This window comes from Apodemus sylvaticus, chromosome 12, assembly GCF_947179515.1.
Source record: "Apodemus sylvaticus chromosome 12, mApoSyl1.1, whole genome shotgun sequence".
NCBI classification, from domain to species: domain Eukaryota; kingdom Metazoa; phylum Chordata; class Mammalia; order Rodentia; family Muridae; genus Apodemus; species Apodemus sylvaticus.
Genome location: NC_067483.1, coordinates 30,188,223 through 30,209,004, shown reverse-complemented (window position 1 = coordinate 30,209,004; position 20,782 = coordinate 30,188,223). Strand labels below are relative to the sequence as shown.

At 37.7% G+C, this 20,782-nt stretch overlaps 1 protein-coding gene and 1 pseudogene across 1 annotated transcript in view; one reads left to right on the top strand and one right to left on the bottom strand.

Moving 5' to 3' along the window:
• The window catches only part of Dpp10 (dipeptidyl peptidase like 10), a 794,281-nt gene that overhangs the window by 375,171 nt on the left and 398,328 nt on the right, over positions 1 to 20,782 (top strand). The window contains exon 4 of the mRNA XM_052200993.1: positions 15,397 to 15,491. Coding sequence (XP_052056953.1) covers positions 15,397 to 15,491 — 95 coding nt within the window. The remainder of the gene's footprint in view (positions 1 to 15,396; positions 15,492 to 20,782) is intronic.
• Positions 659 to 11,249, bottom strand: LOC127697712 (ATPase Get3-like; annotated as a pseudogene).

Here is a 20,782-nt window from a genome sequence, read left to right as displayed (position 1 = left end):
TCTCTGTGTGTGTGTGTGTGTGTACAATTACAGTCAATGCCTGTAGAGATCAGTGGACAATTTGGGTTAGTTGGTTCTCTCTTTGTATCCTGTGGGTTCCAGAGATCAAAATCAGGTCATTAGGCTCAGCTGCAAGCACTTTTATCCACTGTGCTATCATGTTGGTCCAGAAAACTCTCACTTTGTATAAAACACATGATCACCTGGCTATTCTCCTGTGCAACTAGAAAATAGGAGCCAATTTATTTACTCTTTTTAGATTACAAAAAAAAAAAAAAAAGCAAAACACGATTTAAAAAAAAAAAAACTGGAGAGATGGTTTGTACTTTTAGCCAAGCTTTTTCTTACATATTTATTCTCTCTCTCTTTTTTTTTTATTCGATATATTTATTCTCTTAATTTTAGTTTGGATGTGAACTTAAAATAATTGTCCTGTATAAGTCATGGTGATTCTGACTTACAGGTTCTTTTTGTTTGTTTTTTAAGATTATTTTATTGAGGAATGTGGGGCAGGAAGAGGTGGGTGGCCATTACAGACTCCCCAGACCCCACCAGGGGGAACAGACCCCCTCCTACCTCCTAAGTGGCACACCTGCATATGGAGGACTTTGTGCAAACTCTGCCCCATGGGGAAAAAGGAGGTTATGAAGTGGCAGCAGCTGGGATGGGGGTGGCTACTGGGTGCTGGGGGGCTTGTAGGGCTCCAGGAGGAGGGCAGAGAAGGTGTTGACTTTGTAGGCTCCTCGAGTAACAGTGGAAGCTTTACAATGTGAAAGTCTTCATAGAGTTCTTCCATCTTGTCCAGGTATTTGGCCTGGATCTTGTGTTGAACCTCACACATCTTGCAAGATTTTTCAGGGTCAGGGTCAGGAAGACAAGCTGTTTGACGATGAAGTTGTGGGTGTCAATCTTGCGTTCAGTCAGCTCCTGGATCAGTCGCTCCGTCTCATACAAGGACAAGAATTCAGTGATACACACACAGATGAACATTGCCTGTTTAGGGTCCTTAAACTGTTCGCTAACAGATCGGATGACAGGCAATGTCTCTTCTAGCTTGGAGGCCAGCTAGCTAGTCAGCATTCATATCCCCGAGACCTAGCATGTTGCACATCTGGGAGATGAAGGGAATGATATTGCTTTTGATCTGCATCAGGCTGCCCAGGCCCTGCGTCAGGATGGTAGGGACGTTCAGGAGCCTGAGTGTATGGCCGGTAGGTGCTGTGTCAAACACTACCACTAAGAAGATCATGCCTTTCATCAACCTCCTGCACTCTGCATAACTCATGGCCTCATCGTTGCCATGGAAGGCGCTCGCAGGAGGGTGCTCACGGCCTCCTGCATCATCTTCTTACCCATGCTCAGCATGTTGCCTTCCTCAAAGGGCTCATCAGGGGGTTCCGCAATGCCCAGGCTGGGGTATATCTCCACAGCAAAGAGGTTGTCATAGCCTCTGACCTTGGTAGGCACCTTGGAGAACTTCTGATCAAAAGCATCCGAGATGTTGTGAGCTGGGTCTGTGGAAATGATTAGAACACTCTTGTGTCCCTTAGACAGCTGAACCACCTGGCTGCAGCTGCAGGTGGTCTTACCAAGGCCACCCTTACCCCTGTCGAAGATCCACTTAGGGCTACGATGCTTGCTGCTTGATGATATTGCTAAGCGTAGGTTCCAGAGGCTCCACATCAGGGGCATGCTCAAACTCTTCTGCTTCAACCCCAACGCCATCTTGAACCTAGCTCACATGATTAATCAGGGTGCCTGACCTACAGGTCTTTAATAACAAAACCACAGTCAAATCTGCATATGTATATATGTGTAAACATGTGTATACAGTACACATGTAGACATGTACATGTGGATATGTGGTTGTCTGTCTTCTTGTGTGTGGAAGCCAAACTCAATGTTAGGTGTCTACCACAGTTAACCTTTTTTGCTTTTGTTTTTGCTTTTGTTTTTTCCCTAATGACTTTTGCAGACAGTGACTCTCAGAGAACCTGGAGTGTACCAATCTGTTAGGGTGCTATCAGCAAGCTTTAGAATGTCCCTTCTTTACATTTCCCCAGAGCAGAGATTACAGACATGCACAGACATACCCATGTTTCTACATATATTATGGAGACCAAAATTCAAGTTTTCATGCTTGGGGTTCAAGTCCTTTTGCATTAGGATTTTCTCTCCGGTCCCACAAGCAACTTTTATATTGTGAGAAATGTGGATCCTGACTCCATAATTATAAGACTTGAGACTCAGAAAAGGGGGAACAAGGCAGTTAATTTTATAACCTGAAAAAGCCAAGCCAGGGTAGGATGCTGATGGAGGCAGAGAACAATATGGCTGAACTGTCCAGTGAGCAAGTCACTCCTCACTTTGCCCCCTGCTGAGTAATTGGCTGCTTCAGTCTTTGTCTTACTATCCCTCTGCCATTCCTCTGTCCTTTTCCCAACAGAACCTGTGCTCCCAGCACAATAGCTGAGTTTGGCTCTCAGCAAATAGCTGAGCTTCAAACTTGGCAAGTCTGTAGCTTACAGCACAAGCTTGGTTCTCAGGAATGTTCTATTCTAAATTTCTAGTTTAGGTCATTGGGGTAAGCTTGACTGAGTGGGGGTGGTAGGTAGTCACACTAGCAGCAGGGTCCCGGTGTTTTCTCTTAGCCTGTATTTAGACCTACACTGACTTTTTGGGAAACCCTGCTATACATATCATGATCTACCATGACAGGGAAATCTCCCTGAGCTTGGTGCCAAATGGAGGACTCCCTTTCTCAGCTGTTTTTCTTCTTCTCTGCCTGATCTTATCTGGAGAGTGTTCCTTTTTTTTTCACATTTAAATTACTATTGGCTTTATTTCTAATATATATTAACCAACATATTATCTTGATTATCATGATCCTTTTTTGAAAAAAAATTTTATTCGATATATTTTATTTACATTTCAAATGATTTCCCCTTTTCTGGTTCCCCACTCCCCGAAAGTCACATAAGCCCCCTTCCCTCCCTCTGTTCTTCCACCCATCCCTTCCCACTTCCCTGTTCTGGTTTTGTCTTATACTGCTACACTGGGTCTTTCCAGAACTAGGGGCCACTCCTCTGTTCTTCTTGTACCTCATTTGAAGTGTGGATTATGTTTTGCATATTCCAGTTTTCCCAGCTAATATCCACTTATTAGTGAGTGCATACAATGATTGATCTTTAGAGACTGGGTTAGCTAACTTAGTATGATGTTCTCCAGCTCCATCCATTTGCCTAAGAATTTCATGAATTCATTGTTTCTAATGGCTGAATAGCACTCCATTGTGTAGATATACCACATTTTTTGCATCCATTCTTCTGTTGAGGGATACCTGTGTTCTTTCCAGCTTCTGCCTATTATAAATAGGGCTGCTATGAGCATTGTGGAGCATATATCCTTATTACACACTGGGGAATCCTCTGGGTATATGCCCAGGAGTGGTATAGCAGGATCTTTTGGAAGTGACATGCCCAGTTTTCTCTGGGACTGCCAGACTGATTTCAAGAGTGGTTGTACTAATTTGCAACCCCACCAACAGTGGAGGAGTGTTCCTCTTTCTCCACATCCTCGCCAACATCTGCTGACTCCTGAGTTATTAATCTTAGCCATTCTGACTGGTGTAAGGTGGAATCTCAGGGTTGTTTTGATTTGCATTTTCCTGATGACTAGTGAAGTTGAACATTTTTTAAGATGTTTCTCCACCATCCGAAGTTCTTCAGGTGAGAATTCTTTGTTTAACTCTGTACCCCATTTTTTAATAGAGTTATTTGGTTTTCTGGGGTCTAACTTCTTGAATTCTTTGTATATATTGGATATTAGCCCTCTATCTGATGTAGGGTTGGTGAAGATCTTTTCCCAATTTGTTGGTTGCCGATTTGTCCTTTTGATGGTGTCCTTTGCTTTACAGAAACTTTGTAATTTTAGACCATAAGCTATTGGTGTTCTGTTCAGGAACTTTCCCCCTGTACCGATGTCCTCAAGGGTCTTCCCCAGTTTCTTTTCTATTAGCTTCAGAGTGTCTGGCTTTATATGGAGGTCCTTGATCCATTTGGAGTTGAGCTTAGTACGAGGAGACAAGGATGGATCAATTCGCATTCTTCTGCATGCTGACCTCCAGTTGAAACAGCACCATTTGTTGAAAAGGCTATCTTTTTTCCATTGGATGTTTTCAGCCCCTTTGTCAAGGATCAAGTGGCCATAGTAGGTGTTTGGGTTCATTTCTGGATCTTCAATCCTGTTCCATTGATCCGCCTGCCTGTCACTGTACCAATATCATGCAGTTTTTAACACTATTACTCGGTAATATTGCTTGAGGTCAGGGATACTGATTCCCCCAGAATTTCTTTTGTTGTTAAGAATAGTTTTAGCTATCCTGGATTTTTTTGTTATTCCAGATGAATTTGAGAATTGCTCTTTCTAACTCTATGAAGAATTGAGTTGGGATTTTGATGGGTATTGCGTTGAATCTGTATATTGCTTTTGGCAAAATGGCCATTTTAACTATATTAATCCTGCCAATCCATGAGCATGGGAGGTTTTTTCCATTTTTTGAGGTCTTCCTCTATTTCCTTCTTGAAGTTCTTGTCATATAGATCTTTCACATGTTTGGTAAGAGTCACCCCAAGGTAATTTATACTGTTTGTGGCTATTGTAAAGGGTGTCATTTCCCTAATTTCTTTCTCAGCCTGCTTATCCTTTGAGTATAGGAAGGCCACTGATTTGCTTGAGTTGATTTTATAACCTGCCACTTTGCTGAAGTTGTTTATCAGCTGTAGGAGTTCTGTAGTGCAGTTTTTTGGGTTACTTAGGTAGACTATCATATCATCTGCAAATAATGACAATTTGAATTCTTCCTTTCCAATTTGTATCCCTTTGACCTCCTTATGTTGTCTAATCGCCCGAGCTAGTACCGCAAGTACAATATTGAAAAGATAAGGAGAAAGTTGGCAGCCCTGTCTAGTCCCTGATTTTAGTGGGATTGCTTCAAGTTTCTCTCCATTTAGTTTGATGTTGGCTACCTGTTTGCTGTATATTGCTTTTACTATGTTTAGGTATGGGCCAGAATTCCTATTCTTTCCAAGACTTTAAGCATGAAAGGATGCTGAATTTTGTCAAATGCTTTTTCAGCATCCAATGAAATGACCATGTGGTTTTTTTCTTTGAGTTTGTTTATGTAGTGGATTACATTGATGGATTTCCGTATATTGAACCAACCCTGCATCCCTGGGATAAAGCCTACTTGATCATGGTGGATGATCGTTTTGATGTGTTCTTAGATTCGGTTGGCAAGAATTTTATTTAGTATTTTTGCATTGATGTTCATAAGGGAAATTGGTCTGAAGTTCTCTTTCTTTGTTGGATCTTTGTGTGGTTATGGTATCAGCGTAATTGTGGCTTCATAGAAGGACTTGGGAGAGTGTTCCTAAGCACAGGTACCTGACCTTATCTGGAGGATGATCCTGTATAGAGCTTCTTGCAAGCACTATATGATTCACCATATAAGTCTAGCTTATCCCTTCCCTCTATATGATGATTAATTACTGTATTATGACCAATCAGTGTTTACCAACTGTAAACCTACGAAACCTCTCAGCAGGTTCTTGGAATTCCTCTTCATGTAAATAAAGCATAGCGACCCTAGCTGACAATGTATATGCACCATATAAATCCCTCTCTGCTCCCCAAGATCTAAATAACCCTTGTTCTTCCCTAATAAAGATGATTTATTCTGTCTCACTGAAGCAGATCCTGGAAAACAATCGATCCATAGGTCTTCAGGCCACCAGCCCCCAAGTAGACAGGAGAGGCAAACTGAGTCAACATAATTTTATTTTGAAATAATGCTTCAGATTTTTGTTTTTTACAATGTTGATCTGACCTAAGATATTTAAGACAAAGGAAGACTCTGCTGACGCCTTTCTTTTGCCTGAAGATTGCCACAGATTGCGCACTTAGGCAGAGTCCTTTGAGCATATGAGTTTGAAGTTAAAAAAGCTTTTGGTACAGGTGTTGTCAAAAAGCAAACAAACAAACAAACAAAAACCCTAGAAATCCCTAAAGCTGTGCTTAAGTTACTGCTCTTGTTTAAATAAACAGCTTTTCTGGGTGAGGAGATTACATTTGGGATTCCAGAGTAGATTTTCTTCTTCTGTTTTTTTTTTTTTTTTCTTTTTTTTTTTTTTTCTGGCAAGTAATCAGAAAAATGAAATGATTGTGTGAAAATTGCTGCTATTCGCATTTTAGTCCAAAATCAGATACACATCACCAGTTGAAGTTTTCAAAAGGCCCATTATTTATGCAGCAGAAGTTCATTATCATGAGAAGGGCTATTCATATGTTTGACAAATTTGCAGGAATTAAAATTAACTACTTATAGTTAAGACTTCTCAACGAAGATGAAATTTCTTGTGGTAACCTTTTAGTAAAATATATTTGTGTTCCTGACATATTTTTTAAATAAAGATATGAATAAAAAATCTAAATATATGTGTAATTCCCTCCTGACCCCTCACCACCGCAGCGTTTAGACTATTCAGAGATATTTCAAGTATACTCCTTGGGGTGTCTGGTGCTCTCTTCATCAGCCTTGGGTCATCTGAGAGGAGAAGCTTTAATTTAGGAGTTGAAGGTTGCTCAATGAATATGTTTGTGAGGAATTTCTTGAAAATTAATTGATAGTGCCATCCATAATAGGATTGGCTATACTACCTCAAATAACAATGAAGACAGCCTCCCCCAGACATTTTTACAAGCCAGTCTGATCTAGACAGTCAATCAGTTAAAATTCTTTTCTCAGGTATCTCTAAGTTCTGTCTACTTAACAGTTCAAGTTTATTGAGACAGAGGTTTATAACTAAATAGGAAATTTTACTGTAGGCGATAAAGGTGGTGTCTGATGATATCCTTATCTCTTATGTTTGTGGTGTGCTTAAATTTACACATTCCAAAGCTATTTTGTTATTGCTGGGTTTTTTTAATCTTTTCTTGATAGTGGAAGACTGTTAATTTAGACATAGCAATAAACAGTGAGTGGATATTAAGGAGACTAAAGATAGTACAAGATAGCTTGATTCAGGATCTACAGTATGCTAACTCTACATGATTTCAAAGATCTAATTAGACTTGAAATTTTTTTTCTACCCTGGAACTACAATGGAAAAATAAATAGTTCTCAGAAAGCAGGAATAAGATGGTTGATGGGCTTCTCTGTTGTTTCCCCACAGAAGCACCAAGTTGAAGCTGCTAATGTACACTCAATTGTGATAAAACATTAAAACAAGAGGTCAAAACACCCACTCTCAATATAACAAAAAGAAACAAGATGTTGAAGAAAACAAGAAAAGTATTGGCTACATCATTAATTCTCCAACCCCAAGCAGTCAAGCTTAGAGAGAGATGCCTTTTGGTTGGAAAAGGAAGAAATAGTTTAGTTCAACTCTTACATTTGTAACCAAGTACTGAGCAAAGCCCCAGGACCCCCTACTAGCAGACCAGTCTACATAGACTGAACCTGAGAATTGTGTTAGGCAAGATCTCTGACTGAAGCATCTGTTCCTTCTCCAATATCCTGGCCTCAGAATGCAGTCTCCACTGCTTTGAAAACAGGTCATAAAAGCAAGCATGAGGCTGTGATTGTTGGTTCAGAGCCAAGTGGATCCTCAATAAGAGTTACTTCCCAGAACTGGCTGAAGGCATCACAAAATTACAGACCCTAAAGCATCTTTAGACTATCCCTGGCCTAAAGTGGAAAGTTGTCTATGCCTTTGCTCCTTTTTGTGACTATGTGAATCTCTTTAAGGTAAACTGTATCTGTTCAAAATAATCTTAAAATGGCTTCTTCTTAAATATATGAAGTTGTTGAAAATTTTTAAAAAAGGATTTAAGCTAAATAAAACAATAAAATATGTTGGAAGGTATTACATGATCAAATATTAAATATCTGATATAAGAGGTCATATGATAGAGTTACTAAGTGAGGACTTCTAAAGAGCTGGAACATAAGATGCTTTAGAACAAATGTAAAGCTCACAGAGGACCTGGAGCATGACTGGGTACACATATGTAAATCAGGATGGGAAGGTAAATCAGGATGATGTGGGTCACTGCGAAAAACAGGTGATGTGTACCATCTTGTCTGCTATTGGTTAATAATAAACAATGTATTTTGAATGTTACACTCCAGTTTTAGGGAGAATAAGATTTTGGTTCATGACGGACAGCCAACGCAGTTATGTAGAATGGGATAACCTATGCAATGGGAATTACTGGAGACTAAGAAATTGTCTTATTGATAACCATTTAGGTATTATAAAGAAAGGTATTAATACAGGAGCCAAAGAGACAGAGTAGTCGGAAGCACCATAAAGGTAGATATCCTATATTATTTTTCCTGCAGCTGTATATGACAATCATCTGACAAAGCAATTTAAGGTGGGAGAGTTTATGCTGCCAGATATTTAATATTTGATCATGTAATCCCTTTCAATGCATTTTACTCTTTTATTTAGCTTAAATGCCACAGGATAAAGTTCATTATGGAAGTTAACCATGGCAAGAGTAGAAAGATTTTTGGTTAAATTGAATCTACCATCAGGAAGCAGCCAAGGAAGAGGAAATGGAGCTGGGCCCCTAAAATCGAGTGACCCCTGGTTCTGGAAAGACTCAGTGCAGCAGTATAGGGAAATACCAGAACAGGGAAGTGGGAAGGGGTATATGGGGGGAAGCAGGGGGAGGGAAGAGGGCTTATGGGACTTTCAGGGAGTGGGGAGCCAGAAAAGGGGAAATCATTTGAAATGTAAATAAAGAATATATCGAATAAAAAAACTTGAAAAAAAATCATAAAGGCCAATTTCCAATGACTTATCTCCTCTAGCAAGACCTCATGTCCTAGAGATTGCACAACCTTCTCAAACAGTGCTACTAACTGGAGCCAAAGTGTCCAAGCACACCAGTCTGTACAGTAAATTTCCCATTCTGATCATAACATATGCTAATGAAATTTGAGGACATGGATGTAGCTTAAGTAGCCACAGGTTCAAAGCAATAGCTTTCAGATCTACTGAGTTTATTGTACAGTTATTTGTAAATATCGTCAAGAATTAATCAGCATGCTGTCGGTAAAATGATCACTCAGAGAAGACTGGACAGGAAAATAACAGAAGGCAATAGATGAGCTTTGAAGTTATCTTCTGGGAGGATGGCACCTGCTCGAATCCTTGAGCAAGGCTGAGGTTCAAAGGCAAGGGACAAGTGCCTTCAATCCTTCTGGTCAGCTTTGTCTCACTCTGGGTAGTTGAGTTAGGGGCAACTGAAAACGGAGAAGCACAGGATGGAACTAGTAATTGTAACTCCACAGTGATGCTAGCAGTTTCCTGTTTAAGGAGAAAGAGAAAATGGAAACGTCAGCAGATCTGAAAACTATTTTGGGCAATGGACACAGTGACATATAAGTCTATTACATAAAGAAGTTTGTGTAGGCTAAAATTGAGTAACTGAAAAAGTTTGAGATACAGGAGACCTAGAATAATGGACTTACTATACTTTCCACTTAAGGGAATTATATTCATTAAGAAAGTAAAACTAGTTGGTCAAACAGTGGAAATCAACTATATTTAAGAACCAGAGTAGAAAGCATTGATTTAACAGAAGGGAAAACTATATATATATACATACATATATATATATATACATAGTATTCAAACAAACATACAGGATTTCCTTTTCTAAAAAATTTGCAGGAAAAGAGGATTGTGGTTTTAACAAAATTTGTAACAGATGAAACAATGAAGCTGTTTCTTGTGGCTTGGAGAGTGGGGGGCTTCTGAAGTAGTAAGAAAATGTCACACTGCTATTAGGAGTGTTTTTCACTAGTTGGATGGGCTCCCTGCTGTGTTCCAATCATGAATGGCTCTGGATTCTTGATTGATCCTTGAGGTGCATAATTAAGGAATGAAATCTTAACTCAATATTTAATAAGTCATTTGTGAAATAGTTTGACTTTTTCTGTGAAAACAGTCTATTATGACATTCTATAATTTTTAGTTCTGATTTCCCAGTATATTGGTTCTGTGTTTTGTTTAACAATATAATTATACAGAAAGCATGCTTATAGATATAAAAATATATTATTTTAACTTAAGATCATATTTGAATTCAATGCCTCCGTAAACCTCGCAATTTCCTTTTATGCTCTTATAACTTTTTTTTCAGTTTTAAAAGAATTGTTTATACATAGATTTAATATTATAATTCAACATTAAGTAAGCAAGTTCTCTTGCCCAAACTAAATGCATGCTTGTATATTTTTTTAGTCACTGATAAAACAAGCATCAACTAATGAGGTGACTTTTTACTAATACACATAAAGTTTGTATTTTTTTTCAGCTGTCAGCTTTCCATAAAACCACCAAGGTAACACATTAATGGATTTTGATTTATTACCTGATACTGTCTGTGAGAACATTTTAAAAATTGAAAGCATCTGGAAGCAGGTGATGGACAGTCTAGATTAGTTATTTTCTACCTTGCTGTGATAAAATATCTGCGGAAAAGCAACTTAAGGAAGAAAGTGGTTTATTTAGGTTCACAGATAAAGGGTACTCCATCTCGCTTAGAGGAAGAGATGATGGCAGGGATTAGAGTCAACTGGTCTTTTTGCATCCACAGTCAAGAAACACAGAGAGATGAATGTTCACATTAGTCTCTCTCTCTCTTTTTTTAATTTGGTACAGCCCATGAGTTTCCCTAATCTAGAGTAGCCCTAATGGATGTGGTCAGAGATTTGACTTCAAGGTTATTCTAGATTCATTCAAGTTTAGAATTCAAGTCATCACAGTTACATCCCTCCCTGTCTATTTGACATTGACACATGTCATTCTTAAGCTATTATATTCAATATTTTGTCTTCATAGGTGCATAACCAATTCCATAATGCAAAATTACCACATTTCAAATTTCATAATTAAAATTACCATCAACTTTAATAGCCCAACACTGTATAAACTTCAAAGTAGAAATCTTTTCTGAGATTTAAGGTAATCTCTTAACCCAGAGCTATAAAATCAAGAGTTACAGAAGTTCAGTATGCAACAGCACAGAACAAATACACGTAATCCAAAAGGGTATAATGAGGACAGAACAAGAACAATGAGACAACGGCAATAACCAACAATGGAAACTCCAAATCTACAGACTCCTGATAGAATCCTCTGAGCATCAAAGGACTTAAGCTCTTCTGACATCGTCATTCACAGTATCACTTTGGTGCAAGCTCCCAACTTTCTTCCATTATCATGGTACTGCAGACATCCTGGTGTTTACATTTCTAATTAGGCCTTTTCTTTGTAACTTCATATGGTGCCCTGCCCACCAGTGCCTCATTTCAGAGAATCTCAACTTGCAATCCATGACTGGACTCAGCAGACTTCTAGAAGTTCTGTGCATCCCTCCATGATCCAATGTCTATAAGGCATTGAAGGGGATGCCATATTCTATTGGCATGGTGACATATAGCCTAGAACTCATTAGACCAAATTGATTTCTGTCTGCCTAGGTAGACATTTTGGAGCAGAAGACATTTCAGTTTCTTTCAAATGCCTCTGCTTTCATCTAAGTTAGAGCTTTTAACTGATAGGATCTTGCTCTAAGGATACTACTTCTTTTGTCTACAAATTTGAATTTTCCCAGAATTCTTGTCTAGTCAAAATCTACTTTTTTAAAAAAAATTCTCTTTGTTCTATCCCATTTCAGATTTGAGTAAAAGCAGTGAGCTGTAGCCTAACACAGCCTGACTGTGATGTCTTAATCTTTTATCTGCCAAACAAATAGTGCACAGCTTTGAAATTCAGACTCTCAGATAATGGGAAGAATTTAAACAGACCCATTGCTCATATTGTAGAGAAATGGCTTGTAGCCTAGATCAACATTCAATCTTTGGCACCTTCTTCCTGTAAACCGTCTTTAAAGGCCCGCAGGTGATATCATCACTTTATTACAGCAGTATTCCTGCTCCTCATGCCAGCTTTGTGTATTGGTTACTTTTCTCATTGGTGTATCAGAATACCTGAAAAGAGCACCTTACAGAACAGAGGGTCTGTTTCATCTCATGGAGGAGAAGGTGTAGTAGTAGGAACCAAAGCTCTTCCAGACACCTGCTCAGAATGAAGGAAGATAGGTGTTCCCATGCTCAACTAATATTTAAGTGTTTTTTCAATCTTAAACCCACAGAATGTGGGTTTTCATAATTCCAATTAACCTAACATAGAAAATCCCTCACCGAGCTTTATATCTAAGGTGATTCTAGATCCTGTCAACTTGACAAGTATAAATCATTACAGGGGTGATATAAGTGTTTTGGGGGACTGGAGTTTATATAACCAGGGCAGTTGTTTCAGTGTGAAAATTTGAATTTTTTGAGGTACGTCTCATGTAGTTTTACAACTACATCATTTCCTATGCCTGCTTGGCTGGGATCATAATGTTTATAGCACATCAAGATCAAAATTATGTGAAATGTCTGCTCTTAGCATTAGGTTGAAGAGATAAAATTACTGGGTTCCATTTACCTGAACAATCTAAGACTCACTATACTGGTATATATTTCTCTTTTAAAAATATTATATTTTTATATCTTTGGGTATTTTACTTAGATATATGTTTGTGCACTATTCATATGCAGTGCCCAAGGAAACCAGATCCTTTAGAGTTAAAGTTATAGGTAATTGTGAGTATAATGTGATTGTGGGAATTGAACTTGAGTCCTGTCAAATAGAAGGGAGTACTTTTAAATGATAGTCATCTATATAGCTTCTGTTATGTTGGAATTTGTTTTTATTGTTGTTGCTGTTAATGTTGTTGTTGTTGTTGTTGTTGTTACTCATGTTATAGAATGAAAAAGAAACAAAAGAAAGAAGGAAGGAAGGAAAGAAAAAACAAAGAAAGAAGAAAGGAATGGAGGGAAAGAAAGAAGGAAGGAAGAAAGAAAGGAAAGGAAAGAAAGAAAGAAAGAAAGAAAGAAAGAAAGAAAGAAAGAGGGAGGGAGCAGAAAAGGAAGGAAGGAAGGAAGGAAGGAAGGAAGGAAGGAAGGAAGGAAGGAAGGAAGGAAGGAAGGAAGTGTTGGGTCTCTCTATGACAGCCATATTTGTTTATCAGTGTTGGAGACTGAAAAATGTAAGCCCTGAGAATTGGGGAGATAGACAGTGAGGCTCTCCCATCAAATATTTTCCTCTTGAGAACTGATTGAGTTAAATATGTGTTTCAGATAATTGACTCTTAGAATTCAGGGAGCTGAAAAGAAGGAAATATTATTTAATCAGGGCACTGTAGCGACATGTATAAAGTTGTGTTTTAAGGATGCTTGAAGCACACCTAGTTTAATCTTCCCCTGTTAAAGTACTTCACTCCTGGATGACTCACCCATAGTTCGTTGCCCAATATCGAATAAGTTATAAGGCACATTAGAATCACTTTGCTATAGTGCTACTTATTAATCTAGCAAAAGAAATTCTGAAAGGAGCAGGTGAGTCCCGTAGTGATTTTAAGTCAGGCAGTAAGTCAGCATGAATGTAAAAACCAGGAAACTAGATTAGAAAGACTAGCTTGAAAAACAATGAATGTAGACTGATATTAAAGGGTTTTGTATTTCCTGAGATCTTTGTTCTATATTGGGCTAAAGAGTTACACGTGGATTGAAAAGTGAAAGTTTTTCCTCCTATGAAATATAAAGACCAGGAGGAAAAATTTTGTGGCATGGCATGAGCTTACGGTATTCACAATTCTCAAATCCAATTATCCAACAAAATTGACTTTAAAATAATCAATGCTAAGTGTAGTCCTTATCTTCTCAAGCTTAATTTTTTTCTACTTTGATTCTAAGAGAAATAATTATTAATATTCCTACCTCTATCCCTAATAATACTAAAATAACATATACTTTAGACTTTTCTTTGTCTGTGGGAGTTCATGTTGCATGAATTACAGTCTTTCATTCTATCATCAATTGGCTTAGGACTGTTCATAAGAAGTACTCTTTCAGATCTGCTTTGTCTGTGGAAACTTTGATATAATCATGTTCAACATTATACTGTGTTATGGCTTTCTGAGAGATGAACCACTCCCAGGATGTAGGGATGCATTTATCTCTGATACAAAATGTGTGCATGCAAGGGTATAACAATAGCTAACCGTCCAGTAAAAGTCTGTGGAGATATACTTACTGAATGAATGATACTTAGTTCTTACTAATAATCTATGGTGATTTGCTCATGAAAATAAAGGAGTCCAGTGTAGGTCTCTCAGGCAGAAAAATATTTACTGAGATGGGGCTAAATTTATTTCGTCAAGTCCATAGTCACTGAGACCAGAAAAACTGGAGCTTGGATCAATAATTACAACCAAGCAAGAAACATAGGTAGCTTGTCTTGCTTTTTACATGTTGAGAAAGGAAGCTGAGAAGAGACTAAATAGGAAATACTCCAGATGTTTAGTCTTAATGTGAATATATCATTTGCGCTGCCTATGATATTGATTGGCAAATGAACGCCAAGACCCAGTTTATTGGCAGCTGATGGCAGAAGTTAAGAAAACCTGTACAGTTTTCTCTTGATTGATTGTTGAGGTAGAAGGGGTAAGGTACCAGAATGTAGCTGAGGGAAGCAATTCTATAACAGAAATCACCTCTTCTTGGCTATAGTTAGTTTTGTATCAACTTTATAAAGACTAACCAACACATATGTAAAAATAGCTATTTTGAAGCACAAAAGGTTATTTCAAAAAAAGACTATCTTCCAAATTTGTCGAGATGGATTGGTTGGTATGATAACAGCTTTGGTGATTTTGGTGATTTTTTGATTCAAAACTAGTAAAGTAACAGAGAAAGGAATCTCTGACCCCCAAAAAACTTACAGTTGACACAGGGCTAGAAAGGGATGCAAGGCTGGAGGAAGGACCTTCTCTATGGGATAACATACCCTTGTGAAGTTACAGTAAACTGGCTGCTCTTGTAATTCAAACATTGGCTTGTAGATAAAAAGAAGAATGGTTTCCTTGGAAGCTGTAGGGTGTTCTTTCTGTCTCTCTTCTGTCTCTATCTCTCTCTCTCTCTTTTTAATTTCAAAATGGGTAGCACATTGCCTATATTTTAATTAATTTCCACTTTCTAAGCCATGAAAATGAGGAGCCCTCTCACTAACCCTATGTTCAATGCTCAATGAAGCATGTCTTAGACAGTTTTCCTAATATTTCCAGAAGATTAATGTCAGCCAAGTACAGAAATCTGCTTTGGTTATTGAAGGCTGACAACCATGTGTCCTTATAATGCATGTTTTCTCCCTTATAGATGTGAAACTCTGTTGGTGCACTTTTCCATTGTGAATGTCTTTGTTGTTGCAGATACAGACGTGGTATATAAAACTCACAATGGACACGTCATGAAACTGAATACAGAAACCAATGCTACCACATTGTTATTGGACAATTCAACTTTTGTAAGTAATGTCTAATTAACTGCATGATGTATTCCATGGCTCATAAGCAATCTCCCATGTTAAAGTGTTCACAGATCTAAGCATTTTCTGGCTTAGTCATTAGGGCCTTTTAAGCATAGGATTTTGTTGCTTGCAAATAGGATGCTTTTACTTCTTTCATTCTTATTAGTTCCACCTTAATTCTATGCTGTTTCTGTTATAGCCGACCTTTGAGCATCACATCGAGCGAGGCTGCAGAAAGTAGATAGCTTTGTTTTCTTTGTGGTTGTAGAGGAAATACTTTCAGCTTCCCCATTTAGCATAGGTTTGAGGATAGTGATCTATACAGCATGTCTATATTGAAGGACATCCCTTTTATTTCTAATTTCTTCAGGGATGGTATCATGAAATGGTGTTGAACTTTGTCAAAGCTTTATCTACATAAGGTAATCCTGTGATTCTGTTTCTTATGTGACATATTTCAGTTATGCATTAGTGTATGCTGACCTAATCTTAAAACCCTAGAATGAAAGTTACTTGGTCATGGTGTATTATTCTGGTATTCTGTCTGTTGTTGTGAAAAACATACACACAAAAAAATAAATAAATAAACTTAAAAGAAGGAAGGGACTTATTCTCGGTAAAATTCATGGTCACAGTCCATTAATGATGGAAGTTAAGGAAAGAACTCTCAACCAAGAACTGAAAGCAAACCTGTTTGCTACCCCATAGGACATTGACCAAGGGATTCACAGCCAAAGAAATGAAGCAGGAACAACAGTGAGTGCTTTTGACTAGACGTCAGACTTATGTTCAGCTAGCTTTCACATATATACTATATGACTACCAGCCTATGGAATGGTGCTGCCTAGAGTGAGCTGGGACAGCCCACCTATCAGTTAGCAATCGCGACAGTCTTCCACAGTCCATTGGCTTTTCCTTCTGATATCTCTAGTATGTGAAAGTTGACCTAAGCAGGAAATGTATGATTTTTGTAATGCATTTGTAAGTTCTTTTGCAAGTCCTTTATTGAGAAAAATTTACCTACATTTATCTGGGTAATTGGTCTATATTTCTACGTTGAATCTTATGTGGTTTTGCACAATTTTGTCTTTGTACTATGGGTAATGTCTGTCTGTATTTGAATATACAGTTTCCAGGATTGGCTCTTAAAGCTTTGCTGGAATCCTGCAGTGAATGTTTTTTTCTGCATTTATTTATTCTTAAATCTCATTGCTTGTTATGAATATATTTATAATTACTGGTGTCTGCGTTGGTTTAATCAATTTGACACATCTTCAAGTCACTGGGGAAGAGGGAACCTCAAGAGAAAGATTGACTGCCAGCTTGGCATATAGGCTTATCTGTGTGACATTTTACTTATTGGTGGCTTATGTGAAAGAGCCACTGCATTGTGGGTAGTACTGAGCAATATAAAGAAGGAAACTCAGTGGTTAAGAGAACTGGTTGCTCTTCCAGAGGAACTGGCTTTGATTTCCATCATCTATATCATGACACATAACTGTCCATAACTCCAGTTCCAGGGGATCTGATGCTCTTTTCTGTCCTTAATGTGTACTAGATATGTACTTGATTCATTTCATGGACATGGATGAGCACAAAGATAACACCTATACAATATATATATATATATATATATATATATAGAGAGAGAGAGAGAGAGAGAGAGCAACAATGGAAAGAAGCCACTAAGTAACCAATTATTATTAAGTTGTGTGAGTATGTGTAAGTGTGTGTGTGTGTATGTGTGTGTGTGTGTGTGTGTGTTTGTGTGTGTGTGTAAATAATTGGGTGACTTGACCACCTGCCTAGAGCATAATGACCTGAGTTTCATCTCTGGACCTCACAGGTTGAAGGAGAGTACTAATTCCTTCAGGTTGTTCTCTGTCCTGCACACAAAAATATATCCAGAAAAATAATAAAATATAATAAAAATTGTTTTATTAATTAAGAGAAAATAATGACATTTTTGTTTTAATGGTAGTAAACCAACCCATACTTATCTAGAAATAATTGTTGTGGATGTCATACTTCATAGTACTTAAGAGAGAAAAAATTAGGTAAGACTGAGTGCCATCATGTAATTACATAAGACTCTTTAAGGGAATGAACCTCCTTTGAGGGGATAATATCAACTCTCATAAAGGACTGTGGAAAGCATCACAGGGGCAGCCTCTAGTATCCCCTTCCTATGTGAAGAACCACTGTGTGGTCCTCAGGGACATGAGAGCAGGACAAGAACCACTGAGAGATCCCTTCATAGTGGAAAAGAAGCCCTCATAGAACGATAAGACAGGAAGAAGGAAGAGGGGCTTGGGCATAGGAAGGGTATGATCATGAAGTCCAAACTGAAATCAATGTGGTTGGTTTTCTGCAGCATTCCTTTAGGAGCAAAGATCATATGCATTTTCATTGTTTCCTTTCCTTGTAGGTAGCTTTTGTAAAAAAAACTGTTGTCATCCAGTCAAATCATTCAGATTAGGTTTAGAGCCCCAGTGTGGGAATGCCCTTGTCTGTGACTGATTCCTTCCAGTCATGGCCTAGTTCAGAGAAATGCTATATTTATTTTCGTCAGAAGTTGTTTTTGTTTCCTTTAGAATTTCTTCCTTGCTTTTTTTTTTTTTACAGTTTCCTTGACATAGCAAGAAAAATAATTCATTCCATCCCATCATCCACCATTCTAATTCATGTGTGGTTAAAGCATAAGTTTCCATCTCATCTCATTAAATTAGCCTCCATGTGCTAATTAATGCAATTTATCTAGCCTCACATATTTATATTGTTAAAACTCCTGTGATATCTGTTTGTAGTCTTTTCTCTGTTACCTATAACTTTTATCAGAGCCATATTTAACACATTTTCTACTTACTATTTTTGAATGATTCATGGGCTCCCTAAATACATGTATGACACAGTGCAATTATGCAGGTTACAAGTCTCAGAGTAAAAGTTAGTAGAAGAGAAGATAGTGTTCAGCTGCAACCTGTTAGCCAAAATTTGAGATAAAAAAAATGTAAATCCTAAGGATATGATTTCAAAAGCAATCTATTTCCTTACCACTCTAAGATAGTATTATTAAGGACAATTGGGTTTCAAAACTCATATTAGTTTAATATTTTGATTTAGCAACTCTCCTAAGTCATGGCATAAAAAATAATTTATCAGAATTAAGAGGTAGTTCTTTTGCATAATGAGAGGTATTTTACTTATAGCCATTATCAATCATGACAATAATTATAACTAAAAGTCTTTTGACAAATTCATAGAAAATCAATTGAGAAACTTATTGATAGAAATTGTCAAGTGTATAGCACAATACTCTAATTCTTTGAAAACATGGTCTGACAAAAATGTCAATTTTCATATTTGTTAGAAGATTTATTTTATTTTTATTCATGTGTTTTTGTCCATGTCATGAGTGTTCATTGCCTGTGGAGGTCAGCAGAGGGTATTGGATCCCTGACCTATAGTGATGAGTGATTGCGCACTGCCTGATGGGGCTGCTAGGAATCAAACTTAGGTCCTCCACAAGAAAAGCAAGCACATGTCACCACCACCGTCATGTCTTTAGCTCCTTTCTTAAGATCATTTGATGCCATCTTTTTATTCATTTCAAGCATATTTTAAATGTGGTAGATGGTTATTTTAAGTTGTGTAATCATGGATTAAAGACTATTAACTAAGAATAATATTGACGTAGCTATTAAAAATATGATTTTCATGAAACTTTTTTTTTCATGAAAATGATGTTCTACTGTATTCTTTGTGATTTGAGTAAGGTAAGTGAATGTCTAAGGTTGGGGACTCTAAAACCCTTACCACTCTTTAAATGTGAGAATGGAAAAGAATTGATTTAGCTCCAAAGCTAATTCTAACAAGTCTAAGCATTTGAAATATTATTTCTAGATCCAGGACCAATTCAGTCAAAAGAGCATTCAGGGCCACATTGCAAGCATCTTCTATGTGCTGGCTACGATCCTCTTGTCAATAGTGAGGATTGGCAATGATCTTGAATAACAGTTGCATAGTATTCTGCCAATTCACTTTCTGAAATTAAGAACATGGGGCTTGAGAATATATGTCCAAGTTTCATGTAGCTAAGTATTAAGAAATATTTTCATAAAGAAGTCTTAGGTGCTAGTATGGACATTAATAACCAAGATAAAAGAAGGTGTACATTTTAACCTTTCAAAATATATGTTAATGGAGCCAGAGAGAAGGTTCAGTGGTTTATAGCATTTGCTTTCCTTCCTGAGGACTCAGTTTAGTTCCCAGCACTGTTATCCAGTAGTTTAAAACCCTCTACAACTCCAACTGCAGAGTATCCAATGCTCCTGGCCTCTGTTAACACCAGTGCTTAGGTGTAAATACTCACATGCACATACACATAATTAATACAATAAAAATAAATCAAAATGCATGTTTAAATGAACACTCTAAAATTAGTCTGAATCAGAAATAAATTTCTATGATAGAAGAGAGTGTATTCCAAGGAAGACTGTAGCTAGACAATTTGGTCCAACTGTCTATTAACTATTACAAAAATATTAACATGGACTAAATGCTGTGAGGGTGTGTCTTTGTGGTGTATACAAACAGCATCAGTCTACACTGACATGTGGCTTGTAAGCTTTGATAGTGGTTATGATTTTCTTTATGGCTATCCTTGCTGTGCCAGCGTGAAAACAAAATTAATCATGGTACAGTATTCAGAATTACAATCATAAAAGCAGAAAAATTGATAGTGGACATTCTGTTCGTCTTTTTACACATCTTCTAGGGCACATAGTAATTTTAAATTTTAATTCCAAAATGTGAGAAGATACGTCAGTAGCCACCATGTGTTTCAAGGACTGGGTTACAGACTGGGGTTAAAATATCTCCAAAACGTGCACCCGTGATTATAAGAATAATTTAGAGGCTAAATTATGCTAAGGTGTCAGTCATAGGGACAAACCTGGATCATTCTCAAAGACTGGGAGGTTGAGTTGGCTCGTACAAAGGATATCATGCAAGCCTGAAAGCCTAAGTTCTATCCTGAGGACCTGTGTAAAATTGGAAGGGAGTGCTGACTCCAAAAGGTTGTCTTCTGACCTCCACACAGATACTCTCACACAGTCACCCAGGTCTCTCTCTCTCTCTCTCTCTTCTCTCTCTCTCTCTCTCTCTCTCTCTCTCTCTCTCTCTCTCTCTCTCTCTCTCTCTCTCTCTCTCTCTCTCTCTCTCTCTCTCTTCTCTCTCTCTCTCTCTCTCTCTCTCTCTCTCTCTCTCTCACACACACACACACACAC